Source organism: Nannobrachium achirus (assembly GCF_963921795.1).
Source record: "Nannobrachium achirus genome assembly, chromosome: 19".
NCBI lineage: Eukaryota > Metazoa > Chordata > Actinopteri > Myctophiformes > Myctophidae > Nannobrachium > Nannobrachium achirus.
The window spans coordinates 28027433-28049973 of NC_137826.1; the positions used below are offsets into that span (position 1 = coordinate 28027433).

Consider the following 22541-nt stretch of genomic DNA (forward strand, 5'->3'; position numbering starts at 1 on the left):
TAAGATAATATAAGCACAAGCCGTTAGCTGAAAAAAATGCAGTCCCCAGGATGTAATCCCGCTGAAACCAGAGAGCGTGAAGTTTGAGCTAGGATGTAATTAAAGCGGTCTGTCAAAATGCTAATAAAATGACTTTCTGCCACTGTATGAATAGTTAACCAGCTGGAGAACTGAGAAAAGGTGCTGTGCAACGCGAAAGACAATTTAAAGTGACATTTTATTTGGCATATTAAAAGATCGACTTGAATATTTCTGCCCAAATCCAGTAGAGCCACAATGATCTAATTAAGTGTGTGGAGATGGGATTAAACAAGGATTTACACATGATTGCACATACAAAGAGCATAATTTGTGGACAGTTGATCTTGAAGTATAGTATCTGAAGCACTTAACCTTTTCTGTGCAGGCCTTTCTGTAAAAGAAAACCACCATGTAACTCTGTAAATTCTCTACTGTATCTACCATCTTGGTCGCTGAAAATAACTGATTAAATTATTTCAGTTGAAAACAATTAAATAAATCAAGCTTAACTCTTGAAAGTGAAACCCTCTGAACCTACCAGTGTGGTATTTAGGGTGGCCCGGACATGTGTGTATGTGTCCTATTATTTAGTGTAGTAATCTGTTTGGCCTCCTGTGGGCAGAGCAGAGCAAAAAAAAGAGTGTCTGTTGCTTATCGGTGGTGGGGGGTGGCCTGGGTAAGATATACTAGGTTGCAGTTGTTAGACTTGTCAGCCAGGATAGTGATCAGCCAGTTCCTGTAGTGTAGTGGTTATCACGTTCGCCTAACACGCGAAAGGTCCTCAGTTCGAAACTGGGCAGGAACAGCTGTTTTTATTTTCCAATATATTTTTTATCTTTGGAATAAATAGGCAATGTAACAAGGTAATATCTGTGTGAGCAATATTTTGGTAAATTATCGTTGTCTCTATTGTAAGACTATGCAATGACGTGTCTCATCTGCTTATGCTGTTGTTGGAGCTCGACCAAGGCAGGGCACAGAGTTGTGTACAGCCAGGCTAACAAACAGTATTTGGTTTCTCAGTGTTTACTTTCATCCTTACTCATGGAGTTAAACCAACACAGTTCACCCACACTGTTTATACAGTTTATAGACATAAATTGTCCAGTTATACTTCATCTATTATTGTATATATTTGAGATGTGATGTTCCTGGGCATAGAAGGGCGAGGAGTTAGACATAATAGTATGTGATAATATCTGTGTCTGTGTGTGGCATATTTAGATATTTTACATAGGCTGATGGAAAGAAAAACATGCGCGCATGCACGCACGCACGCACGCACGCACGCACGCACACACACACACACACACACACACACACAGCTGTTGTCATCCCTCGGAGATGCAGTTCAAAGAACAATGAGTTCCCATACGGCTGAGTGTCGTACTGACTGAAAAGAATTAGGTATCTGTCCTTGTCTTTTCCCTCTATGTGGTAATATGTGCGTTGGGTGGGACATAATTACTTTATATTATAAATGTAGAGAGCAAATCTCAGTGGTGGACCACCACTGAGATTTGCTCTCTACATTTATAATATAAAGTAATTATGTGTACTGCCTCGGGCTGCAGTGCTTTGGACCTTTCCTAAATCATATGCTTGACACTCTTCTCAGTCCAACAAAGAGAGTTTTCAGAACCTGATTTAAACCACATGGCTTGAGGATGACTCTTATAGCCCCTGTATTGCTTTTATCTTTTATTACATATGGGCACACAAGCATGCGACAGTGCGTGCACACCCATATTAACCCACGCTCTCACACACACACACACACACACACACACACACACACACACACACACACACACACACACACACACACACACACACACACACACACACACACACACACACACGCATGCACCCACGCTCACACACACAACCTGGAGCCTTCAAAGTTAGGATGTTGATCACAACATATTTGGATTGTTATCAAACAATCTTGTGACACTAGTTTCTCTTTCCTCTTGTGCATATAATCCATGTTCAGTTACCTGCTGCCCCTCTTCTTTCTGGTTGGCTGCCAGAGCTGTCACTCAGGATGAAACATTTATCTCTAAAGCCTCATCCTGCCAGCTGGATGCTTCCCCAAAGTCATAGTTACTTTCCTTATCTTCTGCTCAAATAGGTTTTGTCAGCAGCATAGTATGTAACTAACCCCCCCAGCCATGCAGTTATGTCCATCCCTTAAATCAACTAGTTTCCCAAGGAAGGAGGGCGGAGAAATGAGCCAGGTTTTTGTTTTGTTACATTTTTATTAAAAGGTGCCCTGTTGAAGATAAAGTTTTAGAGGATCAGTGAGAGTAATGGGCGCCTGTAATGGTTTTCTAATTTTTACAACCCAATTTGAACCATTTGTTTTAATCTGTTTTTTTTATTTATGAATAAGCAGAGGGCAATAAGAGAGATGGAGTACTGTATTACCAAATTTATGCTCCATCGTACAAGGGGTTGTACGATATATAAATCAGTATATAAGTATATAAATCAGAATCACGTGTGGAGAGGTAAAAGTGCTTTTGAGTGCATTGTGAGTGGCTGAGAAGTTGGATTCTGACTCATCCAGTTCTTGGCAGAGACTTTGAGCAAAGGCCCTTTAGTGCCGATTAGGCTGACCTGGTCTCAAACCTAAACCCTACTGGGAAAATTGTCTTTAATGTGTGTGTGTGTGTGTGTGTGTGTGTGTGTGTGTGGCTGTGTGTGTGTGTGGCTGTGTGTGTGTGGCTGTGTGTGCGTGCGTGCGTGCGTGTGTGTATTAAACTGATGCCAAATGGCCTTTTTATGAGCTAATGAATTACGCTCAATGAGAGTACATCCAGCCAGCCTAATGTTGACAATAAAAAGTGTGCTGGCCTGGTGCTCAGTCAGCAACCCCTTTTTTTTAGATTTTATTCTATATAAAAGGTGAGCACATTGTGCGACTGGGTATTCATGACTCATAACCTGTGCAGTGTAATTGTGATAGGGCCAGCTGCTTAATCAGCCTGTAAAAATGCTACTGTAACTGTGGATAGAAGAGCTTCGGCATGCAGAGAGGCCCAGAGGCCCCACTCTCTGTGCAGCACACACAGTAGGGGCGTCGCACCAAATTCTGGGCCCTGGGTACAAGTATTCACTGCGGGACCCCCATGAACGTTCTTCATAGGGGGAGGGGGTTTAACCCATTTAGACTGGGAACGCATTATTTTGTGCTTTACCTATTGAAAAATAGCAGATATATAAGCTCACAGCGCCACGCTGCAAGCTTGTTCCGCTATTTTTGAAAAATCGTGAACATTTGTGCAAATCTTTTAATATTTCGAATCCTTTTTTCTTTTTTTTTTTAAACCTATGTTTCTATGTCAGTGATGCTCAAACCTTTTCATGTGAAGGACCCCCACAATTATATGTATTTGGCCACGGACCCCCATCTCAAAATATTTAGTTCCAGCGACCCCCCAGAAGCAAATATTGAGTTACAAATGTTCACTTAAAAAAAATACATATATTCAAGGATTTGCACACATTTTCACGTCTTTTAAAAAAATAGCAGATCTATAATCTCGCAGCGCGGCAAATAATTAAGGCCCCTCCACCTTGGGCCCTAGTAACTCAGTCCCACTTTTCCCCCCTTGTGACGCCCCTGTGCACACAGCAGGCTGTGCAACCTAAAGACACTGGAGCACTGTGCTTAAAAATCAACAACTTCCCATCCATCAGAGAGCCTCCTCTCTCGGGGGAATTATGGTCCACAGAGCTTTGAGACTGCGAGACGCAGTAAGGTTAAGTGTAGTACGAGCCATTCTGTCCTGACTGCCCTCCCCCAGGGAAGGAAGAAACGTAAGCACTGTCCATGGTACTTCTATGTTAACAGACTGGCCCTGTCTCGGCCAACAAGATGTATAACACCTCCCAGAGGACACGTTGATGTTAAGAACTAGAAAAGATTGCTGCGGGCTCTGCTACTGTAGATACTTAACGTGATCTTGAGCAGTGATTTGCAAATTCTGGTTCCAAGGACCCCCAGTATATGATATGCATAAAACCGTAGATCCTCAATTAATACAATTATTATCTCTGGAACACCAATCTATGTAGAAAACTCCACTGTGTTAATTTAACTGTGAGAGAGTACAAATGTCGTATTATCTCAAAGTTACGATTCCATAAGAGTCCATTTGGTTCATAACTATTCATCATTTAGCTGGTGGACCCCCTGTGGAACCCTCAAGGACCCATTGGCGTCCAGTGCCGTCCACAGACCCATGTTGAGAAAAAGTTATATAGAGACTTAAAGGTACATTCCATGTGATGTACTTTGGGGTCACTCAATGCGATTCTTGTTCGGTGAATTGAAATTAATCTGTGGGGCAATATACGTCTCAGCCTTGGTGGGGTGAATGGCCTTTTTCATTATGTGTGAAAGAGGGGTTTTTGTGTGTTGCAATGTAGATAATTTATGTCATTTTGTATATGGAGCCAGGGATTGGTACATAGGACACGACACACACTCACACAGTCCTCTGGCTGGCAATGCAATGGCTCTTCAACACACCCGCACAGTACTGTAGCTTTTATAAGCCTTTAGTCATATACAAACATAACGCTAAACATGACCAACCTATGCCTAGTGGGGGGTATACTGCCCATAGGGGGAGGGGTCTAATGCTCTCCTCATCAGATCTGAATTTCCTGGGAATTTAATAAAGGAGTAGGAAAAAAAGCATCTCTTTTGCGGTTCCCAGGACTTTTTTTCAGGATTGTTTTTTTCCCCTTCGTTCTTCTATTTTCTTTTATATATAGACAGGCCTGTCTGGGAATTTCCACCAGGGAGGCAAACGGAAGAGCAGTGTCCTCTGTTTTTTAATCATCCCTTCCCCCCAGTTTAGTTTTGTTGGCCTAAAAACGCTTGACCTCTTCAAGACGGAAGCACCTGGCACAGGTGCCGGGAGCAAGATACAGTGTTTTGTTTCTTCTGAGACCCACTGTAATGTGTAGGGGTGGAGATTAAGATGCATAATTATGTTTTGTCTAATTTGTCCAACTAGCCCTTACCCGTTCAAAGATATGAGCTCCGAAATGATGTGCAGTGTGTGGGTTATGGGATGTGCACTGTGCATACAGTATATGAGGGATGGAAAGTAACTTTAACTGGTGCTTGCATGCTAATATGTAGGAGCATCAATGTAAGAAATACCCGTTCCATTTAACGGCTACAGAGATACTGTGTACCGATCTGCATAATTTTTGGACAACATCTGTAACAGGGCCAGAACCCCCCCCCCACCCCCCCACCCGCCCGCCCGCCCGCCTGCACACACACACACACACACTCCTTCCCCCCCCCCCCCCCCCCCCCCCCCCCCCGTGTGTGTGTGTGTGTGTGGGTTTGTGTGTGATTGTGCATGGCCTGAACAACAGCGCCCCTCCCTTAACATGTGTGGTCACAAAAGGTACTGTAGGCTAAATAGATATAGATACACCATAAAAATGCGAAAATACAGCATACGGTTTGTGAAAGTGACAAACGGGCTTCACAGTTATGTCAGGTGTGTTCATATGCTAATGGTGATGCGATTTCAGATCAATTGCTCCAGCCACTGAGGAGAAAGGCTGTTTCAGACAGACAGACAGACACTCACTCAGACAGACAGACAGACAGACACTCACTCAGACATTCGCAAAATTATAGTATAGATATACATTACTGTACTGTAACTCCCCATCTGTGGTCCTTCTCCTATTGAGTGGTCTCACATGCCGTTTTCTACCTGCCTGTTTTCTTTTTCTTTCTTGCTGGGCTATGGTACAATAAACAAAGGAGCTCTTCGACTTGTTTTGCAATCAGATTTGTAGTGCGCGTGTGTAGAAGGAGTCTGCAGACATCAAATTGTAGTTTGTACAGAACTGTCCAGACCCTCGCAGCTACAGTGACATGCAAAGTATAATCAGGTCTTCATGGCTATAAGCACATGATCCATGATCGATATGATAATAGTTGGAATGTGTTAATCTGATTAAGCAATGCCCTTCTAAGCATAAATATACCAGTGTATAAAGGCTTTGATATGCCCTTATATAAGGAATCACATTTGGTCACTAATAACATTGAATGTTTTTCTCTCTTCCAGCTGGACCCACAGACGGTACAGTCAAAGAACTGGCACGTGGACGTAATCGAGATGAATGGGGTAAGACACTCACTCCAAGTCTGCTTGGTATTGTTGTTCATGTCCACAATTCCACGTTATGCTCAAACTACAGTGATAGCAGTTGACTGTTGGGTTTTATTACATTGAGCTTACTCAGCCGAAAATATTCAACCACAGCCTACCCGCTATGAACCCTGTGATCAAAGCAGAGTCGTCAGCGTTAAAGACCCAATCTGCAAGTTTATGGGTGCTAGAGCTCACCAATGGAAAATAAATTATGATAATGTTTAAGATCCCAACTTGCTCTGATATTTAGGAACTGTTCACAATGTGTTTGAAATTGTATGTTCTCTGTGGACCATGAGTCAGCAATAAAGACATTCATTCATTGTAAATATCATGCTTAGCTTGTGCTTTTCTTATTTTCTTATTATATTTTTACTTGTGGTTAAGAGTGATGCCTGGTGCTTGTGTGTTTATCATTAGATCAAAGTGGAATTCTCCATGAAGTTTACAAGTCGGGACTTGAGCTTGAAGAGAACACCGTCCAAAAAACAGAGTGGTGTTTTTGGAGTCAAAATCAACGTGGTGACAAAGTAAGCCCATTCCCTTATGAATTAATTGTCATTAATTGTGAACGTATTGAGGAAGCTGATCATTGACAATGACTGCCCCCCCCCCTACAGGCGAGAGCGATCCAAGGTGCCTTACATAGTGCGCCAGTGCATTGAGGAGGTGGAGAAGAGGGGCATAGATGAGGTGGGAATCTACAGGATTTCAGGGGTGGCTACCGACATCCAGGCCCTCAAAGCAGCATTCGACAACAGTAAGACTACGCTCACCTTCTGTGTTTGTTTGTTTCTTTATATCCCAACCTCCCTCCCTCTCAGCTGGAGGTCGTACAAACAGGCCCATTAGACCAGGCCTCTAACCTCAGCAGAGATGGCTGTATTGTGAGAAAGGGTGGCTGGCTGGGGGCCATGGGGGAGATGAGGAACACCAGCTGTCAGCTTTCCTTTGCTTAAACCTGATTTGTACATAGTTGCACACTGGTGTTGCAGAGAACAGACTGCTATTCTTGGTGTAACTCAGGCTTTATTGTTGATTAAAAAGTGTCTCCTAGCCTCAGCCATGACCCCCCAATAATTATATACTCCACCCTGCTTTTACTTTATCTGTGATGAAGAACTATGTCGGCATCTGTCTGTGTTTGGCTGTGGCGCTAGCTTGCACATCAGACTTTTCTACAGCAATGTCGATGTTTGTCCCTGAGCAAGACTCTTAACCCCTAATTGCTCCCGATGGGTGAAGGAGGAGTGGGGACTATTCTATTCTATTCTATTCTATTCTATTCTATTCTATTCCAAAGACTCAGAATGATATGAGAGCAGCTGTGTGACTGTCTCTGCAAGCGCTGTACTGTAATAGTTTTAAGACATGTTTTTTTTGTGGTGTCAACATATCAAATCTCAGTAATTTATTGTATTTTCTGTCCTCTTGTCTGTCCCCCACCCCCCTCTCCCTGCCACGTACTGTAGATACCAAAGACATCCTGGTGATGTTGAGTGACATGGATATCAACGCCATAGCAGGAACTCTGAAGCTGTACTTCAGGGAGCTGCCAGAGCCACTGCTCACCGACCGCCTCTATCCTGCCTTTATGGAGGGCATAGGTAAAACATTGACCCCTGTTGGAAGCTGCTGGACCATGCTTGCATTACGTCGTTGTCAGGTGGAAACCCTGTATGTCCAAAACCGTTTGTTTTGCATTTATCATTTTAAAAATGATCTAAACTAGTGAAAACAGCCGATCTACAAGCACACAACGAGGCGTTGTGTCCTTAAGATCTGCTGTTTTCACTAGTTTTGTGCGACCGCCTTGTATGACGAAGCAGGGCTTTACTTTGCGAAAGAACGTTCAAATTTGAAACTTGGAGATACGAGGTTTCCGCTCGACAACGACGATAACGTCACTGTCGGGCAGAAACCTTGTATCTCCAAGTTTCAAATGTGTACGTTTTTGTAAAGTAAAGCCCAGCTTCATCATACAAGACTGTCGCTCAAAACTAGTGAAAACAGCAGTACGAGGCGTTGTGTGTTTGTAGATCAGCTATTTTCACTAGTTTTAAAATGATGAATACAAAACAAACGATTTTGGACATGCACGTTTTCCACCCAACAAGGACAATAATTAGGACATACCGGTAACTCTCTCCGCCCTGCCTTCCTCTCATTGCCTTGACGTTTCTCCTCCTCCACAGCCCTCTCAGACCCAGCAGCCAAGGAGAACTGCATGATGCACCTGCTGCGTTCTCTGCCCGACCCCAACCTCATCACCTTCCTCTCTCTACTGGAGCACCTCAAGAGGCACGTGCACACAGACACACACGTGCACACACACACACGTGCACACACACACGTGCACACACACACACGTGCACGCACGCACGCACGCACGCACGCACGCACGCACGCACGCACGCACGCACGCACACACACACACACACACACACACACACACACACACACAACACACACAACACACACACTGCAGTGAGACATACACCTCATGTTTTTCGAAGCAGGGACCTACGGTTGCACCCAAACACAGTTAAAATACAATTTTTCATCGACTACTGCAGTCTCATAATTATTCACCCCATTTATAACAATTGTCTTTAGTACTTAATAGAGCATCCTTTTTTTGTTGACTTGATGTATAATCTTCAAGACTTTTGCAGCAGGTCATAACACTGCAAAACAGTGTTCTACTAAGTACTAGCTTCGTTCACAGCCTTTTCTCAGCCCAGAAGAGAAAAGCTTGGTAACAATCTAGTTTATAAGGCGTTGTTTGCACTTGCCCCAGACGCCTTCTTTTTTTGACCAATCACGACACTGGTTTCATGCATAGGGAATACAAAAAAGAAAGTTTAACTTTCTTGGGCGGTACCTCCGCCAAATTTCAGTACTTCTGTTTAGACACTCACATAACTAGGTCTTGCCCAGCTTGAATAAGTACTAAAGACTCTTGTCATGAAGGAGATGAATAATTTTGAGACAGCAGCAGTAATTGAAAGTGCCATTTTGTGTTGAAGTAGGAGAAACCACTTTATACTGTAGTTGTTCTTGTTTGTTTATTGTCAACAGCTGACAGTTTGTGAATTTTGCCAATTAACCTAAATTGCATAACAGTTTTTGAGTGTTATCATTTAGTGACAGAGCAAACTGCAATTTAGTATGCACATAGCTTAAGTGATTCTTTCAGCTCTTTCAGTGACTTTCAGCTGCTCTGAAATAAATATTAAAATTATGAAATGTCTGTGTGTGTGTTATCTGCAGGCTCTCTGTAAACAGTGTTGTCAGTGAGACTAAACGTGGACTAAGATAGCTTGAGCCTAGAGTCGACGCACATTACGCTCTGCCAGTGCAACTGTCCGCTGTCAGGTGATAAGAAGCGGCTGTGTATTGAAGGAGACGTGGTTGTCTACACCCTCCCCAGGCCAACGTTGTGGGTTGGCAGTGACTAAATTGTGTAGAAAGAAAACATCACCGAAAGATGGTCACTGCAATGTACAATCCAGTATTTGCCCTGCAGCTTATCTGACTGACCCTTGGTGGTTGTTCTTTATCTTGCAGGGTGGCTGAAAAGGAACCCGTCAACAAGATGTCCCTCCATAACCTGGCCACCGTGTTTGGCCCCACTGCGCTCAGGCCCTCAGAGGCAGAGATCGCCAAGACACAGCATATCACATCTGCCTCTGACATCTGGTCACACGACGTCATGGCACAGGTGTGTGTACTGTACATGTGTGGTTGATGGTGACTTGAAAGACTGGACTTCCCTTGCTAGGCAGTTTCGTTAAAATCTTTTGGCCTGGGATTTGACATGGGGAAAATATAAATATATTTGTCCATGAGTCCTTTTTTGTGCTGGCTTGATTTCACTCCCACGCAACTTGGTGACCCATATGTCATTGCGGTCTACTCTCCCAGCTGTATTTAGGCTCTTGGACATCCATTCAGATTTGCCGGGAGAGTTTCCTGTGCACAAATGTCTTTTTCTGAGCCACATAAACACCACCTCAAGTAACTCGTCATAAATGGCCATGCAATGATACACTGGGAGCCATATTTCTCCATTACTATTAAGCCGAGTGTTTATATAGTGGCTTATTTAAGGAATAAATGTTTATTAGTTTAGTATACAAAATGTCAAAACAGCATAGAAGTATGCTTCCGCAGTCTCATATACTGCATGTAATCTCATTTGAGGACACGGGTGCTTCATTTGTCCTAATTCTGTTGAGTAGACATATATATTGGAGATTGGTCTTACAAAGGCCAACATCAAACTTACTAACTAGACATTTTCTATTTTTGAAACCGTAAAATAAATAAAACATACCATAAATCGTATTATTAGACTGCCAATTTCAAGTTTTCTTGAAGTGTAGCTTGCACCATTTAATAATATTTTTTTGAATAACAAGGGGAATCTCAGTATGTATGTGTGTCTGTCCATTCCCTGTCTTGAGAGCCGTTCATCCGATCGACTTCACACTGTATTGCTGAGGACCCAAGAGAGTGCAGTGTCGAGTGTGAAGTTGATTAGATGAGCGATTCTCAAGAACGCTGCAAGCAACGTATTATTTGTTCGTCGATAAGTACCTGGCACAAGATGTACAAGTTCTGATTCAGCTGTTTCTGCTTCCCTCAGGTCCAGGTGCTACTCTACTACCTGCAGCATCCTCCCATATCCTTCGCTGAGCTGAAGCGCAACACACTCTACTTCTCCACCGATGTTTAATCACCCCAGGGAGTCCGGAGATGAGAGAGAGAGAGAGAGAGAGAAAAAGAGACTCTACGTGAATACCCCCACCCTCTCTCCGCTGTATAGCCCTCGAGTCCCAACCCCCGTCCCAGATGACAGACGGACCCAAACATTACAGGCGCGCTGGGGTTTGGAGGACATACCCGGTGCTCCCCCGGAGGTCCTCTCTAGTCATGTCTTGTGTCATGTTTGTGTGTGGAGAGCGTTCAGCGCCACAGTACGTCTAATCCAGGTGAAGAGCAGGACTCTCTGTCCAACAGACCGACGTCTGGGGTCACGCTGGTTCTCAGTGAGGGGGTCAACAGGTCAGAACCTGGTGTGTTGCCACAGGGTCGCCACTGGTGTGTGTGTGTGTCTGTGTGTCTGTGTGTGTGTGTGTACGTACGTGTGTGTGTGTACGTGTGTGTTCTGGAGAATACCTCCAGAGTGGCCCTGCTCACAACTTAACTTTTTTTCGTTGCTGTTCCAAGAGGCATTCCAGAAAAAAAAAAGGCATTTACATATTTTATAAATATTTTGTTTAAAAGCAGTTTTGTTTGTTTTGTTTTCTCTCTCTACCGCTGGCTTTGTGCATGTGACGGAGGGGGGCTGTGTATGTGTGAGGATGCAGATGCAGCATGTGTGTATGTTTAAGCAACTGTGGGGGGGTTATAGGAACCAGGAAGCCATCTCAATACATGGCAGGCATCATCTCTTTCAACAGAGTACTTGCCCTTCCCAGTGAGTTCTTGGCCAAAATGTCCCTATTTATTTTAAATATATATATTATGTGTGCCTGTACAGTTATGTGCAACTAGAGAATTGCTCTAAGGAGTTCTTCTTTTTCTTTTTTTGTTTATTCAGGTAGTGATGTTTTTTTAGTCAAACTTTCTTATTCACCATGTCCATGGTTGGTAAGCTGTACAGAAACGATCACATAGATGGTTGGAGCCGAGGACATCTACCAGTTGATTCTAAGTCACTTCTAGAGAAAAGAGAGCACTCGTTGAGGGGTATGGAAAAAACAGAGTAGTATAATGGAACATTAGATTTTCTTTTTTCTTGCTATTGCATTGCAGGCCTGTTCCAAAATGTCTTACTGCACCAGTATAATCGATGGGATAATTTGTGTAGTTGCCCTCATTGCATGTTCAGCTTGTCAATCAAAACAGGCTGGGTAACACAAAGGTAGGTTTGTACAGTAGTTTCTTGCTAGGCTTACAAGAAAACAATAATCCCTCTTCATACAAAGCCAACCTTTCTGCTATCAAGCCTGCGACATATCTTAAAATAAGCACTGCTAGATGAGTAATATTTGATATTTTTAATATAAGATTAAAATGAAAATCAAAAAATGTTGTATTTTACTTCCTTTGAGAATAATTTCAGTATACTGTAATAACGAGGCTAAATGTCAATGTGAACCCTGTCCCCCCATTTTTTAGTAAAATAAAATGTACCAAAACACTGTCACCTTGTCTCTTTTCATTGGTAGGTCTGTTGAAATAAAGATCACCACAGGACAAACTACAAACATGTCTTCACAGATGTATTGGGTTTTTAAACATTTAATTGAGCCTGATAAAATCGTTGTGAAATATGCATATAACTATGTTAATCAAAGATGTACATATCTGGTAATGTCCAAATGATGTCATGATACAGTATGTCTCCCCCATTCTGTTCCCTTCATTGGCTTCTGGTTGCTGCCTGCCACTCACCCTGTAAAAAATCACACTCGTGTGAACTGAGGTGTGTGTGTGTGTGTGTGTGTGTGTGTGTGTGTGTGTGTGTGTGTGTGTGTGTGTGTGTGTGTGTGTGTTGCAGTTGATGCACAGGCCAGGCTAGACTCAACAGCACCTCTCTGGTCACCCAGGGTACTCAGGCTACATACACCAGAGGCTACAGACACACAGACAGACACACACACGCACGCACGGATACACACACGGCCACGCTATGGAGACGGTGTGACCACCGCTCAAAAAACAGGCATTGGCCCACAATGTACCCAAAGGCATAGCTTCAAGACATTATCCAACCCTACAGTCTCTAAACATAGGAAGGCTGTTCGAGGCTTCACTAAAACGCCCAGGACGCAGCCTACAATGTCCTACATGTCTCTCCTCCCAGAGTAGACTCTGGAATAAACTCCCCATTGCAGTCAGAAGTAAACTGAACTCACTCACAATTGTCTGCCGTAGTCTGGAGACTCACCTCTTCACACTCTACCTTATCCCTCGTACTGACGTACGTACTCCTTTCCTTAAACTAGAGGGTGGTGACCTTCTTGTCACATCTATCTTTTCAATAGGTGTAACATTTTAAAAGCGATACGATATGCATCACGATACAAGGTTGACAATATGATACATGGACGATTGATACGGTAACTATTTAGCAAATAGATTTAATCTGTGTGGATAGTGCAGGTTTGTAAGGGAAGAATTCTGGATATAAATAAGTAGTAAACACAGTGATTCCCTGGCAAATACTTGGACATTGTATTTGAACACATACTGTATGGACAAACCTTGACACAAGTGTCAATATGGTGGACCGACTTCTAGTTCCGGTTTGACACAATAAGGGCCTGAGATGCATCCAAGGACTTGTGCCATGGCATGAGACCACTGGGAGAAGTTATCCTAGTTAAATCCTGTGTCCAGTATTTCTGTGTATTCCTGTTATCCTTAAGACCTCAGGTGCTTAATTCATTTAGGCCCGATGTCAGATATTATTCATAAATTACAAAAACAAACATGTTGCTACATACTGTACTAAACAAAAATGTGTTCCTTGCCTGAATGGGTTAAAAAAAGCAAAGCTTCGGGAAGTCAAACATACTTCAAGTCATTTATGCTCATAATACAGCTGGCAGCACTGTACTCAACCTCTCAAACAGAGCATCAGTTTTACTGTTCTAGCACATGGGAAGTAATCTCTGATCACTTTATTGACTGTCACTGATAACATGTAAATACATTTTATTATGTACAAAAGTCTTTTTCTGGTCCATAGCTTTCTTCTGTTTTTAATGTCCATAGAAATCCCTGATGGTTCATCGAAGGTAATACTCGATAGCAGCAGAGAAAGCCGCAAAGCCTCCACATCCCAGTACGCCTGCCTTGAGACCAGCTGCACAACAGAGAAAGAGATGTCAGAACACAACTGAAACACAGTAACACTGAAACTGCTTAATGGACAACTCCAGACTAAATAACATATAGGCTCATTTTCTTACTTTTATATTATTGATCCCAAATTACTTGCCATGGGGTCTATTTTGCTCCTGTCGTCCAGTTTCCCCAGCAGCCCTCATAGCATAGAGGGGATCCCATAAGTAGATTGCAACTTAAATTATTTGTTGCGGTCAAAAGTGTTTTTTTATTTAAAAAAAATCATGAATCTGTTATAAGTTGTTATTAATAGTCATTACACAAACACCCATGCCTTGGCTGTCCCACATGAGTCGCCACATTCTTGTAAATCTTGTTTTTTGAGCGTTTGGCACAACGTGCTGTCAAAGTGATTGTACTGTACTGGCCAAGCGCGTCTTGCCCGGTACGTAGCAAAACACATAACAGCTAGTAAGACTCCCTAATCGGGAGATAAGCGACCGTCATGTCACATACACAAACTTTAGAAGGCAGTCGTAGCCAATCAGGAAGGAATATGGGAAAGGTGACAGATCCATGTTGATGACATGACTTTAGAGATACTGTGCTTTGCTTGATTTTAGGCCAAAATCTGTAGGAACAGTGTCCAAAAATGTGTTTTGCAAAAATGGGCCAGATAGTGGCGCTAGAAGAGGGCCATGTGAGAAATGAGGGGTGAAGGTTGTGGTTTGCCAGCCAAGGAGTGTGTGTGCAAAGTTTGGCATGGATAGGGGCAACGGTGCCGGAGATAAGAGTAGGGCAAAAGTGTGACATGGCAGACAGAGGTTTTGATAGTTAGGTCGCAAACATCTGTTTAGCAGACCACGGCGGCTTGTGTGGGACAACCAAGTAACTAATAACAGATTCATTCAAAACTCTATGCTATGAAGGCTGCTGAGGTCTGCTGGGGAAACTGGATGTCAGGGGCAATTCTGCAAAATGGAGCTAATGGCAAGTCATTTAAGATCAATATAAATAGGAAAATAAGCCTCTATGTTATTTAGTCTGGCGTTGCCCTTTAAACACAGGACGACAAATGCAGGTTCACATACCGCGGAATCCAATTGCTCCCCCAGTAACACAACCGCTGTAAACTGCATTCTTCCAGTCTGATACTCCTCTGTGCTGTAAACATAAGGCATAGTATTTTCAATATCACAGGTAATAAAAAATATGGTAAAAAATAAGTATGTTTATCCAACCTAGTCCAACTCTGATTCTAGACAAATCTGTGTTGTCAGGAAGGAATATATTTAACATTAGTAGTAGTAGTAGTAGTAGTAGTAGTTGAGACTAGAGCCCGACCGATACCATTTTTTCCGACCGATACCGATATCCGATGTTGGAGAGTGCTAGAGCACCGATACAGATACCGATACCGATGTTTTGTAAAAATCTTTTTTTTATTCATTTAAGATCATTTAATTGACAGCTCGCCCCTCGGATAAATGGTCAGATTATTGCTTTTTTTGTGCTTTTCATGTCAAACTTTAAGTTTGGTCGCAGTTATGAATTTCTATTGCTTGTTGGATAATAATACTCTTTTAATTTGGGGGTTCTGCTGTGTTTTGTCTCGTTTATGAATTAATATGTGTCTTTTATCCAAACGTAAATGCATTGCCAAGCAATTAAACAACACAAGTTCTATAGTCTATAGTCAGACATCTATATTTCTCTGTGGATTTTCACATAGGCCTACACACCTTCCTCCACCGCAACATGAAAAATCAGAGTTAGACAGTGCATGTGGTGAGTGAACGACACACGAGAGGCAGCAGCTCCAGTAGTGTTGGCTTGCATCTTGGACTATTATACTGCACTCTGCTGGATAATTCTGGTATTGCCCACACATCGGCCTATATAACTCAGGGTTTCATGCTCTATCCGCAGACATGTTACAGACAATTAACTCAGTTACTGCCAATTAAATATGCCTTCTTTGGGTTCTCCCTGCCATAAATCTCCATAGACTTCCATGTCATTTATAGTGCACAGATCATGCACGCCCATGCACAGATCATGCACCATGTTTGTGCAGGCTGTTCACAGCTTTCAAACAAAAAAATCAGATTGGAAATCCGTTCAGGCATTCTTGAGAAAATAGCCATTATGTTTTACATGTTATGTAAGCAAAGATAGCTGCCCTGTATGAAAGATGGGGTTGTATGGGGGGTGGAACATGCAAAATCGCGATTGAAATCATGTTTACTAGATTTAATGGGGTCCAAAAAAAAAAAAAAAAAAATCAAAAAAAATATATATCGGTATCGGTGGAATAATTCACCGATACCGATACCGATACCTCCAAAACGACCGATATATCGAATTGACCGATATATCGGTCGGGCTCTAGTTGAGACCACTGAGGGAAACACCATTATTACTAGCCATATTTCTAGCAAACAATGATGGGACTCAAACATTTATTATGTGTTATACAACATGTCTGGTGGTCTCTCACTCTACAGTACATCAGCTGGTCCCAACCCGACCTATGTATTCCCTCATCAAAGCAAATGTTATGTGCTAGTTTCCAAGTTGCTAAGGAGACTTTCAACTTTATTGTCACAAGTTTACAAGTGTAAATGAGGGGGCGAAATTCTTTATTGTAAAAGCTACCAAAATGTGCACTTTCAAGAAAACAAGTCAAATATTCCTAATATAGTACGAGCAATGTCAAATATGTACATACTGTAAGAAGCATGGTTAAAACCTTTTACAATGAAATTTAAAATGAGGGAAGTTCAAAATAAATACAGTCTTTAGAATCCCAGTCACAGTGGTTAGAATAGAAATAAAATCAGGCAGAAATGCTTCTAGTGCTAGAGGAGAGTAGTAGAATCAGTGTTCAATTATCCATAATTTTGTGACTGAGGCCATGTTTAGACGACAACGGTCTGTAGAGGTCCCGGGACCTCACCGTTGCATTGACACTATTTCCAGTGTTCATAAGAAGATGCCCTGGGACTGAAATGATGTAGTGTGCACAACAGGTCGCTAGGTGGCAGACTGTGTATAATAAATAGCCACAAGCAACTCTAAATTCTATTTTGAATCTAGAGTTGCAACACCAACAATTGACAACCCATACATCCAAACAGAAAAGTCCTATCTGATTGTATTAAACAACGTTAAACTCACCACATTGCAGCTGTATGGAAAGCTTGAATTATTCTAATCTCTGTTATGCAGTATCTGCAAAGTATTTGTTTAATAAAAATGCATGGTAGACATGTTATGAGGTACTTTACGTCAATAAATCCCATGACATGCAGGTGATAGTTTTTCTAAGTGTGTGCAATTTAGAAACAGGTGGTATGCACCATGCAGGACCGCTGAGTGATTTCCAAAGAGCGCTTCCAAATTCCAACAATTAGCTAAAAAAATCACCTGCACAGACTTTATTGACCTAAAGTAACTCATAACAAGTCTACTGAGAGTTTTTATGAAACAAAGAACTTTGCAGATATATGTAAAGAGGATAATCCAAGTTTTCTGTACAGCTGCAATGTTGGTGAGTTTAACGTTGTTTAATACAATCAGATCAGATAGGACTTTTCTTTTTGGATGTATGGACTGTCAATGGTTGGTGTTGCAACTCTAGATTCAGGAAATGAAAAATAGAATTTAGAGTAGTATCCATTTTTGGGGCTAAAAGGTTATATTTTTCACACACCATTGCTTTACACTATGGAGGTGAATTCAGCAATCAGTGGCGTAGCCGTAGGCAGTGACTCACTGATCATCTTCATGGCCAGTAAAGTTTTCACATGATGATGTGTTAACTTTGCCATACATACTGTATACAGTACATAAGGAAAGGATAACTGTAACCTACTGATTCAATGATGCACTCTGTGCAGGAGAACATGGCACCAATGACGGCAAAGTTCTTAGCATATGACATTCCTCTCTGGCCCATATCCTTGAGAACCTCTCGTGCTGTCGGCGTTTTCAGGGGGTCTTTGGGGTCAAAGCCAACATTGCTGTCAATGCCTGCTGTGAAAACTCCAAAAGCTCCTCCAAGGACAAAACCTGCGGCAAACAATTAATGTGATTAGTAAATGTAACCCACTGACTCACTGCACATTAGTGGGTCCATCATTACCCTCAATAAAATATGACTGTAGTAGTAGGACATTTTACGCACTTCCATCCTCAATATCATCACAAGCACAACTCCACTGAATCGACATTCCTGGTGAGCAGAGAAGCACCTCTCTCTCTCACACACACATTTTAACATGTATTTATGTCCACTGTCCACACAAAGGTGAGCATACAAGGACACACATATTATAGGTGCAGTAAGGACATTCACAACATCATGACTTCATGTCTTCATCATCCAAGCCACTCAGTACTCTATGGGTATAGGCCTAAGTAACAGCGTCTCTGCCATATGTGGCGGCTGCCAATTAGAGCAGACAGCACAATACTTTGGGCATCCCAAGTTGTTGAACCCCCCCCCCCCCCCCCCCAACAACCATGTGGGGGGTGGGTATGTCCTACCTAGGCTGCCAAATATAAAACAAATAGCATGCACCTGTAGCCCAGCTCTAAGATGATATGTAGAAGTGGTTGTTGTTGGTATTTAATGACCTTGGTCATGAAAGCTTCTTCTAGGCTAGGGTCAAAGGTGCAGACTATCTCTAATATAGACACTTCTCTGGACTCTTCCATCAACCACAACATCCAGGTTTATTAGCTGTCAAAGATTTAAAGATGTCTGGGTTACACACACACACACACACACACACACACACACACACACACACACACACACACACTCACACACACACACACACACACACACACACACACACACACACACACACACACACACACACACACACAATATTGTGATGGTTTGGTTTTATATTATGAAGCAAGCACCGACCTCCAACACACGCAAGGACTGCCTTGAAGGCACAGCTTTCCATTCCTCTCTCGATCATCTTCTGCTCGTCAGTCTTGTAGGGCACCGGGCCCAGGCCGCCCATGATAACGGGGTTTAACTCCTTTATTTGCTTCTTCTCACCTATAAGGTGCTCCAGGAGTACGCTATACTGAAAATGTTGTATGTCATCGCTCGAAGTATTCGAGGATGATCCTTGTAAATCGGAGACAGCAGCATTTGCGGCATCCATGGGCGCAGCCATGTTTTCCAATGAGAGAGAGTCCACTAGGTAAATGCAGTTATTAAAAATGAAATGTAGATTCGACACAGCCGTCCCGTCTAGTACAATTACATGATGCCCCACTTGTATTTTTCAACAAAAGTCATAGATAATAATCGCATGTATATATATTCAATAAAGAATTGGTTCCTTTGTCACGTCTCACGTGTATTCGTATTAGCTTCGGCATATTCGACACAATATGTGATACTGCAGAGATGACCTTGAGCGGGCCATGAATGAACCATGATCGCTTGTTGTCTTCTAACATCGGACACGCGTGTCATTGCATTTCGCAGGGAAGGGAAGGCATTTCAACCTGTGATTTCCACCTCATATTTAGCTGGACAAACAGAACAAATGAATACAAAACATGGGATCGGGCCGAAAAGAACTACACGACCCAGAAGTCCGCTTGAGGCTGAGCACTGCACCAAACTCGCGCGCCCCACCTAGTGGCGCGCTTTAGAGCGACCAGACCGGGAGAGTTTGACAGCAGCAGCAACACACTGACACTCAGCCGCAATATAAGATAAAACACTGAACAGGTGAGATCAGATCAAACACTCGTTTTCTTGCTGTGCCTCCATCTGCGCGAATATCTGATCCTGTTGTCGTTTGTGTCAATTGTGTGTATTTATTGTCTACAAACTAAGAGAGATACGGGTTGTATGTTGAAACCATTTGCTGTCAGCCTGTCAGGTGGCACATGCCACATACTAATACTGTAGATCAGCTGTCAGTTTCATTTTCTTATTTATTTTTTATTGAACGTCTCTTGACGGCAACGTGCTAAAATGAGCAGAATGAGTTTAAAAGACAACCGCTTGTTGCCCGAGTGACAGCCACAGCAATAATCTCTTTCAACTTCCCTTCCCGTTCCAATTAATGTTGTTGATTTAATCTTGAAGCGGTAAACTTCGATACTTTGTTCACCGTCTGTGAAATGTGAACATAATAGACCCCATTCCCTCGCTGTTGTTGGGCGGCGTTTCATTCATGACAAAACGGCTACATAAACATTATCGCCACATTGTGTCCGGCAGTGGCTTCAAATTACTGTGTGGATTGTGGAAGGGCGCTCAACAGCACATCAACGTGGACACTTCAACCTCTTATCTCTATACAGTACTGGTAATCAGCGTGGGGTCTTTGCAATTAAAAAGATTGGGAATGATTTATGCATAAATGTCACACTTTGGAATGGGACCTGGCAAATAACTGTTTTTGTTGTTGCTGCAGTTGTCCACCTAGCTAGCTAAAGACAGTCTTGTAAATGAGTTGTTGATGAGCTGTTTTGGACAGTAAGATTGATTGATTGATTGATTGATTGATTGATTGATTGCATGAACAAGCTTGTTAACAGTACAGTAACAATAACACAAAGTCCCAGGGTGCTTGTTTCCATTGTGGTCCATTGTACTCAATTCATACATCCCTATGTTATACTGCTGTATATCCAAAGACTATCTAACAAAACACTTATATTTGTATTTTATTTTCCGTACTTTCTTCCTCCAAGTATAAGCCCAATTGTGAAACACAGAGGATGCTGTGTCTGCAAGTGTAGACCTGTAGAATGTATCAGCTAATCCAGAAAAAAACAAATTTGGAGACAAATCACACCTTATACTTTCTCGTGTTCCTTTGATCAGGCTGAGGGTTAAGAGTTCAGATGTCAGCAGTAGAGCGCCTAGTCATTTCACTGTCAGTCAATGTGAAAAGTGCTTGTAGATAATTACACCCCTCGTTTTTCTTTGCTAACCCTCCAAGAAATGGAAATAACTTAAAATATGTCTTTGGCTGATGTTCTAGGGCAGTGGTTCCCAAACGTTGTAGCTTGAGACCCAGAAGAGAAATGTTCTACAGTATGTCCCTGGGATCACATGAGTGAAAATAGCACACAAGCACACTGACGCCGTAACACGTCACGATGCTTGTAATGTAGATGTACAATTATTTCTACGTATTTATTGCGACAGTATGTGAACGGTCACAGCTTGTCCGTATCTCTGTCTGTCTATAACACCTGACACTGTGGTTCAATGGGTTTGTCGCTCTGACATCACGCTTGGACATCACTGTGATGTCAGAGGAACCACTCTTAACAGAATGGGTTTGCTGCTCTGACATCACACTCTGGCTTCACTGTGTAAATAGACTAAGCCCCCATGCTCCCCCCCCCCTTTTTTTCTTTTCTTTTTTTCTGCCTTTATATTTGATGTTATGCTTTTGAAACTGATATTATCCTAGATAAAGTACTATGTTCTATCCGCCTGTCTTTCAATGTTATATTCTACTTAAAGTGTGGTTCCTGTGGAAATAAGCCTCGGCTTTCTAGGATCTCCTTTTAGTTGACCTTGTACCAGTGATTTGTACTGTCATGAAACTGTACTTTTTTCTATTGCAAACTTCTAATAAATTCTTCAATCAATCAATGTCACACTCAACAGAATCCCTTTTATGCCCATATATGGAGTTCCCTGATGTCATCAATATTAAGCTAACAGGATTCATATGGGAATGCCCATATATGGAGGCCACATTGGCCACATGCCACACTAACGGCTGGTTCTACAGACAGGGATCTCCTTGTATGTGCATAAAAGGGTACGATGTCAGATGTCATAGACATCATAGGACTAACACATAACAAATAAGTGAGTAAGCATGTTTGGGCTCTCATAGCTCTGGTCCATCGCTTTCACATCCCGCATTGCTCCCGGTGAAGCTCTGACAGACCCGTCGGGAAACGCATGGACTCGAGATTGTCGGCCCCGCCGAGCGCTCAATACTAGTGAAAATAAACAAAACCGTTTCACTACTCACCAAACCAAAGGTCGTTTTGCGCTGTTGAAAGTCTATTCTCCACGGTGGTGAACCCCTCAGCACCCCACCTACTCTGTAAAATACATTATTTTTGGCATGAAATAAATTGCATCCAACTCGACCGCCGCTTATTTCCGGGTTGTGAACCATTGTATCTGCGGTGGCCGCTAGGTGGCCTGAGGTGTGGATGGACAAGAATTACTTGCATGTCGCCCTGCGGCGTCTTACTAGTTTATTTATATTCATGGAATTCTTTTTGATTATGAAAAAAAAAATGTTTTATGTTTGATTTTGAAAATCATTTGAAATAATAAAAAAATATATAGCCTATATATATTTACTTGCGATCCATAAAAATGGGTCTGTGATCCAGAAATGTGTCCCAATCCACTGTTTGGGAGACACA

The 22541-nt window shown here is 42.3% G+C and overlaps 2 protein-coding genes across 2 annotated transcripts in view; one reads left to right on the forward strand and one right to left on the reverse strand.

Annotated features, from left to right (window-relative positions):
• abr (ABR activator of RhoGEF and GTPase) overlaps nucleotides 1-12394 on the forward strand; it is a 159856-nt gene extending 147462 nt beyond the window's left edge. Inside the window, exons 18-24 of the mRNA XM_080749846.1 lie at nucleotides 6138-6197; nucleotides 6645-6754; nucleotides 6845-6984; nucleotides 7697-7831; nucleotides 8420-8525; nucleotides 9795-9948; nucleotides 10876-12394. Coding sequence (XP_080605972.1) covers nucleotides 6138-6197; nucleotides 6645-6754; nucleotides 6845-6984; nucleotides 7697-7831; nucleotides 8420-8525; nucleotides 9795-9948; nucleotides 10876-10965 — 795 coding nt within the window. The 3' untranslated portion in view covers nucleotides 10966-12394. The remainder of the gene's footprint in view (nucleotides 1-6137; nucleotides 6198-6644; nucleotides 6755-6844; nucleotides 6985-7696; nucleotides 7832-8419; nucleotides 8526-9794; nucleotides 9949-10875) is intronic.
• Nucleotides 12395-13843: 1449 nt separating this feature from the next.
• timm22 (translocase of inner mitochondrial membrane 22 homolog (yeast)) lies at nucleotides 13844-19279 on the reverse strand. Its single transcript, XM_080748813.1, has 4 exons — nucleotides 19027-19279; nucleotides 17965-18161; nucleotides 15179-15251; nucleotides 13844-14106 (listed from the first exon to the last, which is right to left on the reverse strand). The coding sequence occupies exons 1-4, from the start codon at nucleotides 19274-19276 to the stop codon at nucleotides 14030-14032; spliced, it is 597 nt and encodes a 198-aa protein (XP_080604939.1). The 5' UTR covers nucleotides 19277-19279; the 3' UTR covers nucleotides 13844-14029.
• Between the last annotated feature and the right edge of the window lie 3262 nt (nucleotides 19280-22541).

Excerpts from the sequence above, each read along its gene's own strand:
- timm22 (XM_080748813.1), bottom strand. The coding sequence starts at position 19,276 with ATGGATGCCGCAAATGCTGCTGTCTCCGATTTACAAGGATCATCCTCG. Across the intron at positions 18,162-19,026 it reads AGTCCTTGCGTGTGTTGGAG|GTTTTGTCCTTGGAGGAGCT; the intron begins GTCGGTGCTTGC and ends TGTTTGCCGCAG. Across the intron at positions 14,107-15,178 it reads GGGAGCAATTGGATTCCGCG|CTGGTCTCAAGGCAGGCGTA; the intron begins GTATGTGAACCT and ends TCTGTTGTGCAG.